We start from the raw sequence: 17,063 nt of genomic DNA on the forward strand, positions 1-17,063 counted from the left end.
TGTGTAGATCATCTTTCAGAGAGGCGAACAGAGTTTCAAGAAAGGAGCATGACACTGAAGCCTACGCGTCTCCCGCTTTGGGCACATGGAGCTTCCTGACGGGGAGGGGGTCACATTGGTGCTTTTGGTGCTGGACTTAAGGAGGAGATCTTGGACAGATCATTCCTTCTTGCTTTTATTTGTTGCCATTTTCCCACTGTCCAGTGCCCTCTACTTGGTTTGTTTAAGCTTGTCCGTGTCTTGCTGGCTTCTATGGTGTGGTCCCCCTGGCTAATGCTGTATACCTCTGTGTGGTGCGCTGTGTCTCACAGCTCCTCGCCCCCCGCAGGTACCATCCCGGGATGCACCAATTCCGGGTATAGGTCACCAGGCCCTGCTCCGTTCTTAAATTTCCTGGCCCATTTACCCAGTTCGGACCGCTGACAGGCGGCCCTGCCCCAGCAGTCTAGTTCACAAAGGCGGGCGCTATCACAGCCGGAATTGGTTTAATCTATGTCTTGCCCCTCAGCTCTCATTCGATCACCGGCCACATGGCTGCCACAAGACCAGGTCGGGCATTATTGTCTGTTTGGCCCGACTGACCTCAGTCCCGACCCAGTTACCAGCGCCGGGAGCGCCTGCTTTCTGTTCGGCCCTGAGTTTCAGGGACAGACCAGTGGGGGGCGCTCCGCTCACCCCCTACACTCTTACCCTCAGTCTTCTAGGCCAAGTACTTCAAACTCAATCAATCAATCAATCAATACATTTGTAGAGCGCGCTACTCACCCGAGGGTATCAAGGCGCTGACGGGGACGGGGGGGTGCCACTACTCAGTCTTGTAGGCCTGGCAAATATCTCTTCTTGAGTATTGGGAGAGGGAGATCCCTGCAGCAAGCAAAATGCTTTGTCCTCCTCTCACACCTGGCGGCACTAACCTTGTCTACCGGGCCTCAGCCGAGGGATAGAGGAATACGGCCCACCCCTTGTGGCCTTGTATCACTCACAGTCCAGAGCCAGGCCAGCTGCACTGCCCCAGGCCACCCTCCTCTGCACCACAGGCCCAACAGTTCAGGGGTGCTGATCTCAAACGTGACCCGGTCCGGGACGGGATGTTGGGTCGGGGCGACCGAACCAAAGGCCGCACACCAGCTGACCCACTAGAAGGTTCCCGCAGCCTCGGCCGGAACGGCGCTCAGCAACCGGGCGGCTACCGGGTCTGTATTCCCAGCAGTCGGTCTCAACCCAACCAGGCTCCTTAGATCTCTGGGCTTCCGCCAGCAAGTCCAGTGTTCCTTGGCTCAGGTGTGTTTACCAGTGTGTAAGCAGGTGTAGGGAATGCCCCCCCCCTCATGCTCTAGCGTGGCCGCTCGGCCCCCCTCCAGGCCGCAAGCCTCCTGGCCCTGCAGGTATCCTGCTCCCTGAATTGCAAGCCGATCAACTCCCACAGTCGTCGGGACCTCTCGGCATCACTGCCCCGCGGCACCGCTGCTTGTATCTATGGAGTGTCCGCTTGGGGTGGGGGGGAGGTTAAGTCCGCTTCCTCCGACCTGAGCGTCTCCCACCACACAGGTCAACAGTCAACTCCTTCGCTCCTTGTCACTTTGGTGCATACAGGCCCTCTGCAGACTTAAGGGCGGCTCCAATCAACCGGAGCAGGGCCGTATTGCTCCCGTCTAAGGGGAGAGTCGCCCTGCCGCGAGACCGCCCACCAACAGGCACCACCCGCCAGTTGCTCAGCTCCGCCGGGGCCGTGCGCGATGTCAGAGTGGTGGCCAATCGGCCTCCCTCTGCAATCTTTTCCAGCCAGATTTGGCTCCGTTGGCTCCCAGAATTATCGCTGGAGGGGGAGCAAGGCCTCAGGACTCCGCCCGGTCTGCTACTCAACGCTATACCGGTGAGACTCAGTCGTCAGGACGGAGCGATGAGCAGGCATGTCCTACTGAGTCACTATCTTGGCCACGCCTCCTTCGGCGGACCTTTTAAAGAAAACACCGTCGACAAAATTCTTGTTGATGATAACGCCATCGACGACGTTGACAACAACAGGTCCGTTGACAACAGTTTAATCTGAAAAACCTGTTCTGCCTTGAAAAACACAAAAATCCTCATCGACGGTTGACTTACAGGGTGAACAACCTTTACAACGCAACTTTTACCACGCAGTGCCTTTAGGACGCAACTTTTACAACGCAAACCATTACAACGCATTGCGCTGGGGGGCGCTCTAGGATAGGGAATGTGTTTAATGTACTATCCAACACCTTCCCTACTATCCACGGGGACTGGAGTTGGAATAGTAAATTAAACAATTCACTATCCAGCTCCTAAAAGCACTATGTGTTGTAATGGTATGCGTTGTAAAAACAGCGTTGTAAAAGCATGCGATGTAAAAGCATGCGTTGTAATGTCATACATCCCCCACCAGGTAATCTTCCCTCCCTGGGTCTTTATTATCGATCGGGAACTCAGAACGCCGTGAGCCGGTATCCGTAATCAGACTGGATGATTAGACACCCATTATGCTTTTCTTGTGATCTCCCAAAAATTATTCTGATCATTGACCGGCCGTCTCTCCTTGTGATATATAGGACTCCCCAGTGCACCATTGACTGTTGAAGCTTGAACGTGTAGAAATCTAGAATCCGGAACCGCGAAAATCCTCGCCCTTCCTCCGAGGTATTTCTCCACCCTTTTTTAGAACCCTGTGTTTTGTACCTCCGCCGACACCCCGGCCCCCCCCCCCCTCCCTGCCTTTTAGCGCATACATACCCCTGGACCACTGTTTATGTTTTTCTTTTTTCAGGGGATCCTTGACTCTTTTGACGCAGGAAACCCACATCCATGCTGATTAAACCTCCACCACGCCCCCTATTCTTAGAGTGAAAAGTGGTAAGCCTCCTCATACCTTAACTTTGGTAGATCTATACCCATGTTCTACGCACCCCCTCCTCCTGAAGGAACCCTTTAGAAGGGCCTTACCTCTTCCCATTTGTGAACTGCTCTGAATTCACTCTCTGTATGTAAATATTAGACATTTGGATATATATTTGAATGAATTTTTGTGAACACACTGGTTTTTTGCTTTTAGACCTTTACTACCACTCGTGTCTGGTCTCCTTCAACCAGTCATGAACATTTTTCTTACCCCAGCATCTATAAAGAGAGCTCCTGCGAGAATTCTGAAAATATACAAACATGCAGAACAGGATCCCTTATTCCTAAGGTCAGATCCTCCACCGGATTCGGTGATTATCGCAGCAGCGAAGAAAACACATGCAGTCTCTTCTTCATCGTCACTTCCTCTGGACAAGGAGAGTAGAGCCCAGGATTCGTGGGGTAGAAAAGCATGCGGTTCTGCAGCAACTTCTTTAAAAGTGTCTAGTGCTGCTGCCCTGTTGGGCCACAATGAAAGATCATTGTGGGACTCACTAGAGCATTTTAAAGAAAAACTACCAAAAGAGGATCGTCAGGACTTTGCAGAGATTCTCCAGGATGGGGCACTAGTGACCAATCAAATGATCAACGCAGCAGCTGATGGGGCTTCTCTAGCTGCGCATTCATATTTGCATGGGATATGTGCAAGGATATCTTCCTGGTTACGTCTTACGGCTTTAAAACCGGAAGCCCAGCAGTGCAACATGAATCTGCCTTTCTCTGGTAATTCTCTTTTCGGCTCCCACACCAACGAGGCGGTGGCCAGAATGAAGACTGAGTTAGAAACGCTTAAAGCCGTAGGCTTGGAGAAGAAAAGAGTTCAAGCGTCTGTACAGGCCTTACAATCACAAAGCCTACCTTCAGAGGGTTCAAACCCCTCAATGGTCCCAGAGGCAGTACCACCAATCCAAATCCCATTATCAAGTATGTAGACCCTCCAGAGGTAGAAGAGCACAACAATCTTCTACGACAGCCAAAAACACAGGCAAACAATAAGTGCTTCCTGTGACACCGTTGCCCACTCCAGTGGGAGGAAGTGTCTCCGGACATGTAGAAGAGTGGCGCAACATAACCAAAGATCAGTGGGTGCTAAATATACTAAAGAATGGGTATGCACTACGTTTTCTGTGCACCCCCAAAGAACATTCCTCCAGTAAAGACAAATCTTCACCAACTAAATTTGTTGCATCAGGAGGTTTCTATCCTTCCACAGGAATTGGCCACAGAAGAGGTTCCTCATTCACAATGAGGAAAAGGGGTATACTCCAGATACTTCCTAGGCCTATTCTGGATCTTCGCTCACTGAACAAGGTCATCCAGAAGGAAAAATTTTGTATGTTGGCGCTTCATCAAATATACCCACATCTTCATAAAGGGGATTGGATGTGTTCGATAGATCTCCAAGATGCGTACTTCCACGTCCCGATTGCACCACGACTCCGAAAGTTCCGGCGCTTCATGGTGGGCTCCAAACATTATCAGTACAGAGTTCTGCCATTCGGCCTGAAATCTGCACCACGAGTATTCACAGAATGCTTGGCAGTGGTAGCCGCAGCTTTACATCAACCAAGGCCTGTTCGTATATCCATATCTAGACGACTGGATGCTAAAAGGTTTGTCTCCCCAAATGGTGAAGAACCACTACCGGATCTGCCTGAACTTACTGCGTCGCTTGGGCCTTCATGTAAATATGGAGAAATCGGTTCATCAGCCCACTCAAAGAATTCATTATCTAGGGGCTACTCTGGGCTCCACCGCAGGAAAAGTGTTTCCTTCAGAGCAGAGACTGTTATCAATCAAACGGAAATGCAATCTCCTCCTTCAAGTGCATAAACCATCAGTTCAACAAGTGGCATTGCTTCTAGGGTCGATGGGATCTTGCATTTTTCTCGTCCCCAACTCCAGGTTGAGAATGAGACCTCTACAGCAGGATTTGGAGGACAAATGGGACCAATCCTCAGGACGTTGGAAGGATCAGATTCTTCTTTCCCAATCAGTGAGAATGTCCGTTGTCTGGTGGACTCGTCTAAAAAATCTCCTAGTGGAAGTCCCTTTCCATCAACCTCTTCCAACACAATCCTTGATCACGGATGCCTCACTTCAAGGATGGGGGGCACACATGGGTTGTCTACAGACTCAGGGCAAGTGGTCGAGCAAAGAACAAACCTATCATATGAACATGCTGGAATGACGTGCAGTTCATCTAGTTCTCAAATAGTTCCATCCATCGATTCAGTCCAAGTCGATATTAATACAAACGAACAACACGACCTCCATGTATTACCTAAACAAACAGGGGGGTACTAACTCTCGCCCACTGTCCCTGAAATCTCAGGGGATTTGGTACTGGCTTCTGGCCAGATATCTCTCAATCGCAGCAGTCTATCTGCCAGGAGAACAGAAGGTGCAGGTGGACGCTCTATGTCGACACTTCGAAGAGCAGCAAGACTGGGTGCTAAATGACGAAGTGGTGGCGGACATTTTTCATCAATGGGGTCATCCATCCATCGATCTCTTTGCAGACGAACTAAACAAAAAATCCCACGCCTTCACATCAAGATTTTACCAACCAGGATCGAGAGGGAATGCCCTTTTTATCGACTAGTCCGGAACATTTGCATACGCTTTTTCGCCCCTCCCTCTAATTCCGAAGGTGGTAAACAAGCTCATTCGCTACGGGAGGAAGATGATCCTAATAGCACCCGACTGACCACGTCAATGGTGGCATCCGGACCTGTTGCAGCTTTCATTGTGTCCTAATAGGAAGCTTCCGTGCAGATCGGACCTTCTGACCAAAATGAATGGGAAGATCCTTCATCCCAACCTTCCCTCACTGAACTTGGCAACATGGCTCCTGAGATCCTGCAATACGGCCACCTGAATCTCCCTCAGGCCTGTATGAACATTTTGAGAGAGTCAAAAAGACCATCCACAAGAAACTCTTACTCTTTTAAATGGCATAGATTTTACTTGTGGTGTATGCGTAATTGTTTTCACCCTACTAGTGGGTAAGAGGAGGTAATCTTGCCTTATCTTCTATATTTGGCCAAATCAGGTTTAAAGTATACCTCCAAAAAAGTCCACTTGGCAGCCATTACAGCCTACAGAAAGTCACCTGACCAACCTTCTGTCTTTCAGCTCCAGGTGGTCAAGGATTTCCTTCAGGGTTTGAAGAAAGTTTTCCACCCTGTCCGACCTACTTCCCCTCCTTGGAAGTTGAATCGGGTTCTGTCAAAACTGATGTGTCCTCCTTTTGAACCCATTCATAAGGCCACATTGCAGCACCTAACATGGAAAGTCGCTTTTTTAGTGGCTATTATGTCAGCATGTAGAGTAAGCGAAATCCAAGCACTCTGTTCCAAAGAGCTGTACTTGGTTTTCCACCACAATAGAGTGGTTTTGAAAACTCACCCCACTTTCCTTCCGAGGGTGGTATCTGACTTCCATGTCAATAAACAATTTCTCTACCCTCTTTCTTTCCCAATCCTGCTACGCCAGCAGAAAGGTCTCTTCATTCCCTAGACCGTAAAAGGGTTCTCGAATTCTATCTAGATAAAACAAAGTCCATCAGAAAATCTGATCAATTGTTTCTAAACTATGGTGCCATCAGGACAGGTTTCCCAGCCTCCAAGCGTTCCATTTCCAGATGGATAGTGTCCTGCATTAAGCTGGGGTATCAATTGGCAAACAAACCCCTACTGGTTTCTCCCAAAGCTCACTCCACTAGGAGAAAAGCAGCTATGATAGCTTTTCTACATAATGTACGGATGGGCGAGATTTGCAAGGCAGCAGCTTGGAAATCGGTACACACGTTCACGAGACACTGTTGTCTCGATTCTGACTCCAGCGCAGATACCCTAGTAGGCCAAGCCTCCTTGTTATCCCAATGCTAAGTTTGTTGGAATTGGTATTCTTAAATTCTTAAATGTGTTCTGCATGTTTTATTATTCTCATTTGCCCGCAGGGCAAAAAGAGATGACACTTTTTGGATAATTTGCCCGGGAGGGTTGCTTATGACTATGGATGAGGATCCCCTGGAAGAGAAGGATAAGTTACTTACCTGTAATCCTAGTTCTCTTCCAGGGTATCCTCATCAAAGTTATAAGCAACCCTCCCGGGCAAATTATCCAAAAAGTGTCATCTCTTTTTGCCCTGACCTCCGGGTCTCCTCAAAGAACTACTGACCTAACTGTCACCCCTGAGGCATGATGGAAAGCTAAGGGTCATGGCTGTCTTAAACGCATGGTGCCAGTTTCTTTGTCTTTCTCTGGGTTACCTTTTCAGCTTTCTATACTATTGGAATTACAATGCAGCCTATGAACTGCAGGGTTATGGTTTCTGCTGTGCATTAAAAGCAGTTCCAATGTCCTTTGTTTTCATGATTTGTTTTTGTTTGTGTGCAAAGAAACATTTTACAGCATCGCTCAGCCTGTGGTGTATGAAAGGCTGCATTGATTGTTATACTTTTATATATTTTCCTGGGTCCCCGAGCATGGGCGGAAATATTCAAGTGCTTATGACTTTGATGAGGATACCCCTTGGAGAGAACTAGGATTACAGGTAAGTAACTTATCCTTATCGGACTACCAAGACCAGACTCCGTCATCAGTTAAGCTGCCCAGAGACGCTCCAGGAATCCGTCCTCCCCTATCACCACACCACCATATAGGAAAGGGTGTCACCTTGACACTATTGGGCAATACCTTTCCAGCATGGCGGCAATAATGTTTAGGGCAGCTAATTATCTAGCAATTCTGGGTAGATTTGACAGACAAATGTGGTCAGATATGGCACAATATATCAATCTACTGTCCGAGTTTGTTAAACCCGATGCCAAGAAGATTCTTCTGGAAGACGAACAAGCTTCTTTGGAAATAATTGACTCGGCTGTTGATATATCTCCAACCGGTTTCCGACAAATTGCTGGGGCAGTATTTCTTCCCAGACAGGGCTGGCTAAAAGCGACAACGTTCAGGCCAGAAGTCTAGACAAAGATTTTGGATATGCCATATAAGCATTGTTCAGAAAATACATGGACAAGTCGGATACTTACACTGCCAAGTCCCTGGAATAATTACAATTTCCCAAACAACCTTTTCGAGGGGCGAGGGGAAAAAGTTCCTACTCTTACAGTGGAGGATTTCAAAATTGTAGACAACAATATCAGGCTTACCAAGGGCAATACAAGCCACAATATGCACATCAGTACAGACCACTACCTGCAGCGGCTTACAAACAACTGGCAAGATCGAAACAGCCCACTAGGGGACGAGATGTCAATAGAAGGCACTGATCTATCTTATTTGCCTGTTAGGCCCCCATCCCCCAGTTCCAAGTACCAACTAGGGGGACATCTTGCTCATTATATCCGTCAATGATAACATTGGACATACACAATTGCCACACTTACACCCCAAACGTAGGCCAGGAATCCTTTATTAGGGTATCCCTGGGCCAACTCTTGATGACGGCAGACAAAAAGATGCTAGTTGGGGGAGACTTCAAAATTGTAATCGACGCACACCATGACCGCACCACACCCGGGTTGGGGCAATCCGGGGTACTCACTGTGTCCACTAGGCTCTGTTTGGAGGAGGCGGGTCTGACGGACGTTTGGCGACATAGGCATCCTACAGCGTTGGAATACACTTTTTTTCAGCTGCACACCAAATGTATGCCCGCATTGATTACTTCCTCACATCACTGGAACTCACCTGTGATACTGTCTCAGAGGATATCGGGCGGCAGCCCTTTCTGACCACTCACCCATCACCCTACAACTTGAGCTACTGGGGCAGGCGCAAACAGCACCACAATGGCACCTTAATACAAGACTTCTCACATACGACCAAACATGATCAGACATATTGACTGCGTTAACCACTTTCATGGACGTAAACGATACATCAGCGACCCCCCTGCAGGAAACACTTGAAGTGGTGATTAGGGGACAATTTATTGCCATAGCTACAGCCCATAATAGAGAGCGGCGGATTACACGCAGACACCTAGAGACACAAGTTAAAGAACTTATAGCCAAGCATGTGCGCTCTGGCTCGGTAGCGGTACGCCGGCAACAAACAGCAGCTTGGAGTAACTCAGCGAGGTTGACATGGGCAAGGCGGATTACACGCTATTCCGCATTCGCCAAAAATATTATGCTGGGGCAGCAGGGCAGGGCGGATGCTCGCACACCACCTCCGAGCACAAGACATTGAGCGGAGGGTTTCCGAGATTGTGGGGGCAGACAAAGTTCTTCTTCATCGGGATGTAGAAATCGCTGAAGTGTTTCGTGCATTTTACGAGTCTCTTTACACCGCGCAGCCTCTATTAGACTCGGATGCCCATGCCTACCTATCCCCTTTGCCTCAAGCCAACACAGGGGACACATGTTTTCTGCCCTGGATGCAGAGATCACTACTCAGGAAGTTTTAATGGCCATCCAGAACTTGCAGCCTAGCAAGGCACCAGACCCGGATGTGGAACACCCATTTGCGCATGCAAAAATCCGACGTACATCTAGCTCCACTGTGCTTAAGAAAATCTAGGCACTAGAGATTCTCTCAGGAAGGTTCTACAGGGTGGTGTCATCTGATTGGTTGTTTTCTAAGTTTGCTCCTTTTTTAAATAAGGACTTGGATATGTTACTAAATAATGAGGGCTTAGGCCTTTAAGTCCTATGTCTATTGTGACATCACTTTTTAAATATAAGGGGGACACCCATCTCGACCACGGGGAATGATTCAAGCATGTGAATCTATGAAAGATTCCAATGTTGGAGAACTACAGTTACAGGTAAGCAAATTATTTTCTTCTATATTTTAATTTAAGGACACTGCTACAGTCCTATGATCAAAAGTGCCTCTTTGCCCTGGATGACTCTTCCTCTCTCCTTGGCAGGATTTATCACAGATGGGAATTCGTTCCTACTCGGCGGTGCTCGGATTCGACAGCTTCGAATTATCGACGACCCCCATCTCTCATTCAACATGTATAATATCGAGGACGAAGCAGACTACGGAGCAGGGTGGGGTCCACTACCGCCGAACAGCACAAATGAAAGTTCGATATGGCACTATCAAACCGAAGACGAGCTCGAAGGGTACCCCATCTGGGCAAAGTTTGGTACCTACTCCGGTGGAGGATATGTGGCCGAGCTCGGTGCAAATTGTAGCACTGCAACCAGGTGGGAAACAAAAAAAAAAGGTCAGTCACAATGACACCAAAGAGCGGGTAGCACTAGCATAAAGTAGCAGAGAACAAACACTCTTAGATGAATGGGTAATCTGGGTAGTACAAGGCCTTTGAACTGTATTTGATATTGGTGCACAGCATATTCCTGAGCACTCACGATTTCAGCAGATTAGAAAATGAAGACATAGGAAGGGTTAAAAGGATTTGCTGAGCATCACAGAATTATGGCCAGTTAGTAAAGCCAGTATGTGAATCATTCTATTACCTATCATCTGTTCTCCTCGTCCCAGCCCATATGAGTTGAGAAGTCCCTGCCTCAGTATTACTAATATGATAAACTAAACTGAAAAAAATATTTTTTTCCATTCTCACATCATAAGAAACTCCCTTTCCCGCCACCCCTTCTGTTTTATTTCCTGTCTTTCATAGGACTACAAGACACTTTGTGTATATTTATTTCACTGTTCCTTGATTAATGTTTTTAGTCTTCTTGTACTCCCTCTGCTGGGCTTAGTGGCATATTTCAAGAAACACTTATCAGTATACTCCCCACTCATGTGCTGGGCCAGGGGTGGGGAGAGTTTTATCGCACTGGTTTGAGGACAGTGGAAGGCTGCATGGTGTTGGTGCTCCAGCCCTTCTCGAGCGCGTCTAGTTGGACTATGCACAATTGGGAAAGGCTGTGTTTGCTGGAATTAGAGACCAAACTCCTGTGTGATTCAAGGTTTGGTCTCCAAAGCAGCAGTAAAGAACAGGAAATATCCGCTGCTTTAGCATGGTATTCTTCCTGAAACCAGTATGGAGTCATGCAAGGCTATAAGCTGCAAACATAGTAGTTAACCATCAGGCGGAACAGTTGACAACCAACCGAGAGGACAGAAGAAGTTTCTCCAGTTTCACGATCCCTCTGGAGGAACAACTTAGAGACCTAATCATGTCAATCAAATCTGGCTCACCATATGATCCCTGCCCGCCCAGTATAATGCATATGTTACCTGTTCAAGTGGCAAACAACTTGGGATCTATTCTTAACCAGATGTTCACTAGTGGGACCTTCCCAGCTCAGTGGAAACTTGCCTCTATCCTCCCACTTCTGAAGAAAGATAACCTGGACTCCACCGACACAAGCAATTATCGCCCCATTTCAAGACTCCCTTTTGCTGCTAAATTGGCAGAGAAAAAATTATGAACCAACAAATCTCAACATATATAGAAGAAAACTCATTTTTAGACGACACACAACATGTATTCAGGAAACACCATAGTACTGAATCAGCACTAATTGTGGATAGTCAAGCAATCCTGGCTGATGAGGGCTGAAAGCCCGAAACCGGTCCTAGGATGCTTGTTTCCAGTCCATGGAGGACCTAGCCTGGCAGTTCGGGCTGGACTGTTCCCATTGGGTGTAGGGTCAAGACTGATTTGCATATGGCTGGGTCGAAACTGGAATGGCATGGTGAGCAAAAAAACAATGGATTTAGGCCCAGATCTCTGTATTTGTTATTTTTGCTCTTTTCTTTTCTAAGGCACAACATGACAACAGCACAGTTTGTTCTACTCTGTAGAGTCTGAGTCAGTTTGTGAACCACACAAAATCAAGACTGATTCCTACGCAGGAAGTACCTTTCATAGGAGCTGTGATCAATACTCAGGAATGCTCAATACACTATACACCAAACAGAGTGGCATCTCTTCAAGCAAATTTAGAATATCTATTGTCAGAACATCAAGCTTCAGCCAGGAGTTGGATAATAGTTCAGGGGTTCAAGACAGCAACTAAAAGGATACTGGCATGCAGGCACGGTCATGGCAACTGACCCGCTCCTTCAAAACTAAACATTCCAATTCCATACTATGATCCATGCACATTCTATGCTCCTCATTTAATTCCATTTATGAATCAAGCTTTCTCAAAAACAGAGGAGTGTGGCCCTGTGGACAGAAGTGGGGGTAGGGCCCAGAAATGCTTTACAAAAAGAACGACCCACACTTCACGGTATTTCAAGAAATCTTATTCTAAAACATAAAACGCACAGTCGGGGCTTCCGCTGCCCGATCGCTATCGCTACGAATCTCTATCTTTTTCTGAAGCTCCTCTCAGCGCACTCCTTGATTTGGTTCACCAGTCTTGGTCCAGCGATCGGGCAGCGGAAGCCCGACTGTGCGAGACACCGTGACTAATGCGAAGAAGTTCACAAAAGGAGACTTGAAAACACGAGTGCTCCCGTTTTTAAATCGATGCGAGGAACAGCCCACGTAGCCGGTTTTTGTGAGACTCAGCTATAGAAGCGTGCACACAGCTTTATTTACAAGTTGGGGGAGTGACCTTCACCTCAACACCTTTGAGGATAAAGGTTGGGAAAAGGATTTATTTGGCCCTGATGAGAGTTTGGGGACAATGAACCCACACTCGAAACGCGTCGGCAAAGGGGATTAAGTCCTATTCTTTGAAAACGCTTTGTATTTATTCCCACATTAAGTATTTACACTTATTGATGACATTTTAGAATCTAGGAATGAATTGTATTTATCCTTGAATATTTTGATGATGTTATTTGGAATAATTTGACATCTTTCACCTTTTTCTTTTTGAATGTAATGACTTGTAATAATTTCATGTTTTCACTTTTCGTGTATGTTTGATTTATGTTTTTGTATAACAAAGGCAACAAGATTGTTTGGCCATGTATGTGAAGAACAATTGTCTTCTCTTGCTAAAAATAGTATTTCTCTTTCCAAAAAAAGTATGAATAAAAGGCGCAATTAATTGCCGAGATAAACATATTAGGTTTTGTTTATCATTTCATTTAGAATAAGATTTCTTGAAATACCGTGAAGTGTGGGTCTTTCTTTTTGTAAAGCATTTATGAATCAAGCAGCACCCTCCCCTGTAGTCCATTGGACTCTATTCCATCTGAAGCACCTGTTGAATAATCTCCTATTCATTGAAACCAAGAAGCGCAAGACTTTGATTTCTTGATTACGGTGACCCACAAGTATCCGCAGAACTCCAGTGGTGGCTTGTAGAGAGTCATTTAGTGAAATAGGTGTCATTACATCTCCCACCTCCTCAAATATTACCAACAGATGCAAGTCTCCGGGGTTGTGGGTCAATTTTGTGGGAACAGGTGGTGTAAGATTCGCAGTGATGAGAAAGGTGTGGTCCAACTGGTGAGAACAGCTGCAGGGGAGGGCATCAAGATATCTCAGACCCAGTTGGAAAGAGTGAACCTCATAGTAAGGACCAGCAATCAGGTGGCGAGATGCTATCTCAACAGTACAGACAGTAGATCTCTTTGCATCTCCCAAGAATGTAATGCATGCTCATTTCTGCATGGAAAGTTTTTAGCCACAAGTCTCTGCAGTGGACACCTTGTCAATTCTATGGTGGAGGGAGTTAAAAAATCAATTTAACCCAAATAATATTGCTCCATTACAGATCTTTTGAGTTCTTATGAAATGGTTTTCTAATGGATCTGGCCCCATCCTCATAAGCTTTTCAAAGGACATCAATAAAAGCTTTAGTGGATCTGTAGATGATTTGACTAAAGTCATTCCTGTAGTTTCTTGTCTACTGAGGAAACTAGTGGTCCCTAACCCAGTACTAGACACAGTTCAAGTCATTACAGAGAGCCAAGACCCATGTTATCGGCTAAATTATCCTTTTTTATTAGACCTCACCCCAGCTAGGAGTTTGGGGGAGCTACCCTCACTCGTAATTATTCATATTCGTATTTAAGATTCTTCCCTGATAGAGTGGAGTTAGGACCTGACCACAAGTTTGTGCCAAACATGTTTTTTCTAGGTTTCACCTTTCTCAGGAGCTAGTGTTACCAATTTCTGAATCAGCAGGTTGCTACTTCCACTTTAGATGTTAAGAGGGCATTGTTAGTATACATTGACTGTATTCGATCTTTTAAAGACTTGGAACCCTTAAGGGGGTGATATGTTCTTGCCTTACAAATAGGAATTATTATTAGTAGGTGCAAGTTATAATGCTTGTGACAACCTCAACTCCTAAGGACTGGGACTAGGAGGATGTATAATGGGTAATGAAGGATACCGGCATGTAATATATTTGTTCCCTCTGTGTCTCAAGAAGGAACAGGAGAGATGGGGAGGTTGACAGGTAGTGAGAAAGTGATAATACTTAAAACAACTCTCGATAGAACTGATTTAACGCATTTCAATGCTGAACAGTACAGAAGAACAAGGGTTGGGATTGCGCACACTGCCTCACATCCCAGCACTCAGTTTTCCTCAATGCATTATGGAAAATGCAGTGCATGATAACACTTACTTCAGTGGTAGTCTTTAGTTTTTCACCCTTGTCGGTGCAACCAGTGCTGTACATCTACAGACATATGTTTCTGGATTTAGTCCTTCATCAGTAGAGAGCAGCACGTTTTTCGGGGAGGGCTGGAAATGCTGCCCAAAGTCTTCTCACGTCTTTGTACCACTCATTGGGCCTAGGTGCATCAACCAGAGCTCGTCAACTCATTAGCTCAATGGAGCCTTTTCAAACATAAAGAGGGTAGGCTCACACTGCCTCACACCTCAGCACTCAATTTCCCTGATGCATTAAGGTTAATGCAGTGCATGATAGCACTTTCTTCAGTAGTAGTCTTTAGTTTTTCACCCTTGTTGGTGCAGCCGGTGCTGGATACCTCTAGACACATATTTCTGGATTTAATCCTTCATCAGTAGAGAACAGCAAGTCTTTCGGGAGGGCTGAAAAGGCTGCTGAAAGTCTTCTCTGGTCTTTGTACCACTCACAAGGCGTAGGTACACCAACCAGAGCTCGTCAGCGTATTAACTCAAAAGAGACTTTTCAAACATCCTGGGCGCACATTGCTTCACATCCCAGCACTCAGTTGTCCCTAATGCATTATAGTAAATGGAGTGCATAATAACACTTACTTTAATGGTAGTTTTAATTTTACACCCATGTTGTTGCAGCCAGTGCTGTATATCTCTAGACACACGTTTCTAGATTTCGTCCTTCATCAGTAGCGAGCTGCAAGTCTTTCAGGGGTGCTGGAAATGCTTCCCAACTGCTTTTCATGTCTTTCTTCCACTCACTGGGTGCAGGTGCATTAACCAGAGATCGTCAGCTCATTAGCTCAAGGGAGCCTTGACAAACAAAAGGAGGGTGGCGCACACTGCCTCAATGATTGGCTTCTTTTGGAGTTATTGGGCTGACAAGCTCTGGGTTGCGCCTGTGCTCTGGGAGGGGTACTAAACCTGAGAAGACTGTGAGCAGCAAGGCCAGCACCCCCAAACTTTACTTGTTACTCTTTACTGAAGGACAACAATCCTGAAACACGTGTCTAGAGAGACACAGCACTGGATGCACCAACAATTGTGAATACTAAAGACTTTGAACTGAAGTGAGTATTTTCCCCTATTGGATCTTTCGTAGATTCAGATCCTTGAATCATTCTGCGTCGTCGAAGTGGGAGCCCCACAGAACCATAATAAAGCAGTGTGTATCACTATCAAAGGATATAATGGCAATATAAAATCACTTTGAAATCCTATCCATGTTAGTTTTAAAAAAAGGACCAAACTTAAATCCTTAACCAATCAGGTGATAGCACCCTCTAGAACACTCCCAAGAGAGGGTATGTATGATTTTCTACCCCACTTCATGTGAAGGGAGTCTTCCTGAGTTCTGCTCAGTTTTCTTCAATCCAGATTTTGGAAACTACTGCTGCTACTGTTAAAATGTCTGACATTTCGGAAAAAAGCCTTTTCAGAGCCTGCACAACCTGCAGAGAGAAAAGATTGCATGTGGATGGGCCACATAAGGACTGTCTGTACTGGCTCTACCGATAGCATAAGGCAAACCAGTGTAACATTTGCCACAGCTTTTACCTCCAAAACCTTGAAGTATAGGGGGGAAGGCTTTTTCTGTGGCCTCAAAAATCAGAAATCAACATCTTCTGAGGAGGACAGTGATACCTCTGCAAGGTCTCACAAAAGGTCAAGATCCCATGACCAGGGGACTTCGGAGGAAAGCAGAAAGGCCCTTAAAATGTACCACCTGGCCAAAGAGTCTCCGAAAAAGGAGAAAAAGAAACAAATCTCCTCAGAGGCTAACTCCTCTGAGCTCAGTACACCATCTACCACGGCTGGGTTGATAAGACCGTTGAGGATGATGCCATGCATGGATGCATCGAACCCGTCAACAACCATTTCATCGTCGACAAAGACTCAATCGAAGACAATAATAATGCCATCCATTGATGCACCCATCCCGTCAATGTGAATTTCATCATCGACAAAGACCCTGTTGAAGACCACATCAACACTACCATTGATGCCATTGACGACCCAGCAGACGGGGGAGGTATAATGATGACGCCTAACACTTCAAGACAGCCAGACACCTTCATGACAATGACCATCACCTCAACAACATCAACGGCACCATCAACAAAAATAAAATTCCAAAAACTACCTAACAGCCTGAACTAACTTCCCCAAGCAATGTCTCTCCTCTTCCCCCAAGTCATCTGCTGGACCTGGAGGAGTCAGATTTTTGGAACAGCTCACAGCCTATCAGAGCTCCAAGTTAAATATCAGGACGACGATGATGACGAAGAAGAAGAACAATATTATGGACATTACTATGCTCATGCAAAGCAGAGGCATTACACTCAGCACTATCAATACAATACTGAACCACAGCCCAGACAGGGTGACATTCAATTGCCTATGTCACTTTTTCAGAATTTACAGGCCATGTTTCAAGATTATCAGTAAAGGTTCCCTGAACCTCTGCAGGAACAACTAGCGGCTCCACCTCAGCCTACCTGCCCTGCAACTACTAGGCCTTTTCCTCCACTTATGACACCCATGATGACACTTGCTTCTAACATAGCGACGCCACCAAGAGAAGACCTATAGTTACATATAACAATCAAGAACAAGGTGAAATTCCAGATTCTCAG

General features: G+C 46.2%; 1 protein-coding gene across 4 annotated transcripts in view; it reads left to right on the top strand.

Annotated features, from left to right (window-relative positions):
* The window catches only part of LOC144798682 (polycystin-1-like protein 3), a 1,031,816-nt gene that overhangs the window by 737,228 nt on the left and 277,525 nt on the right, over positions 1 to 17,063 (top strand). For 3 of the 4 annotated variants that reach the window (XR_013603613.1, XM_078669668.1, XM_078669669.1), the window contains one exon: positions 9,814 to 10,099. Coding sequence is in view for 3 of the 4 variants with exons in the window: in XM_078669668.1 (XP_078525794.1) it covers positions 9,814 to 10,099 (286 nt within the window). In the remaining variant the exon portion in view is untranslated. Of the gene's footprint in view, positions 1 to 9,813; positions 10,120 to 17,063 lie in introns of all 4 variants that reach the window. The other variant, XM_078669670.1, reaches the window with a different exon arrangement.

Source organism: Lissotriton helveticus, chromosome 12 (assembly GCF_964261635.1).
Source record: "Lissotriton helveticus chromosome 12, aLisHel1.1, whole genome shotgun sequence".
Lineage (NCBI taxonomy): Eukaryota > Metazoa > Chordata > Amphibia > Caudata > Salamandridae > Lissotriton > Lissotriton helveticus.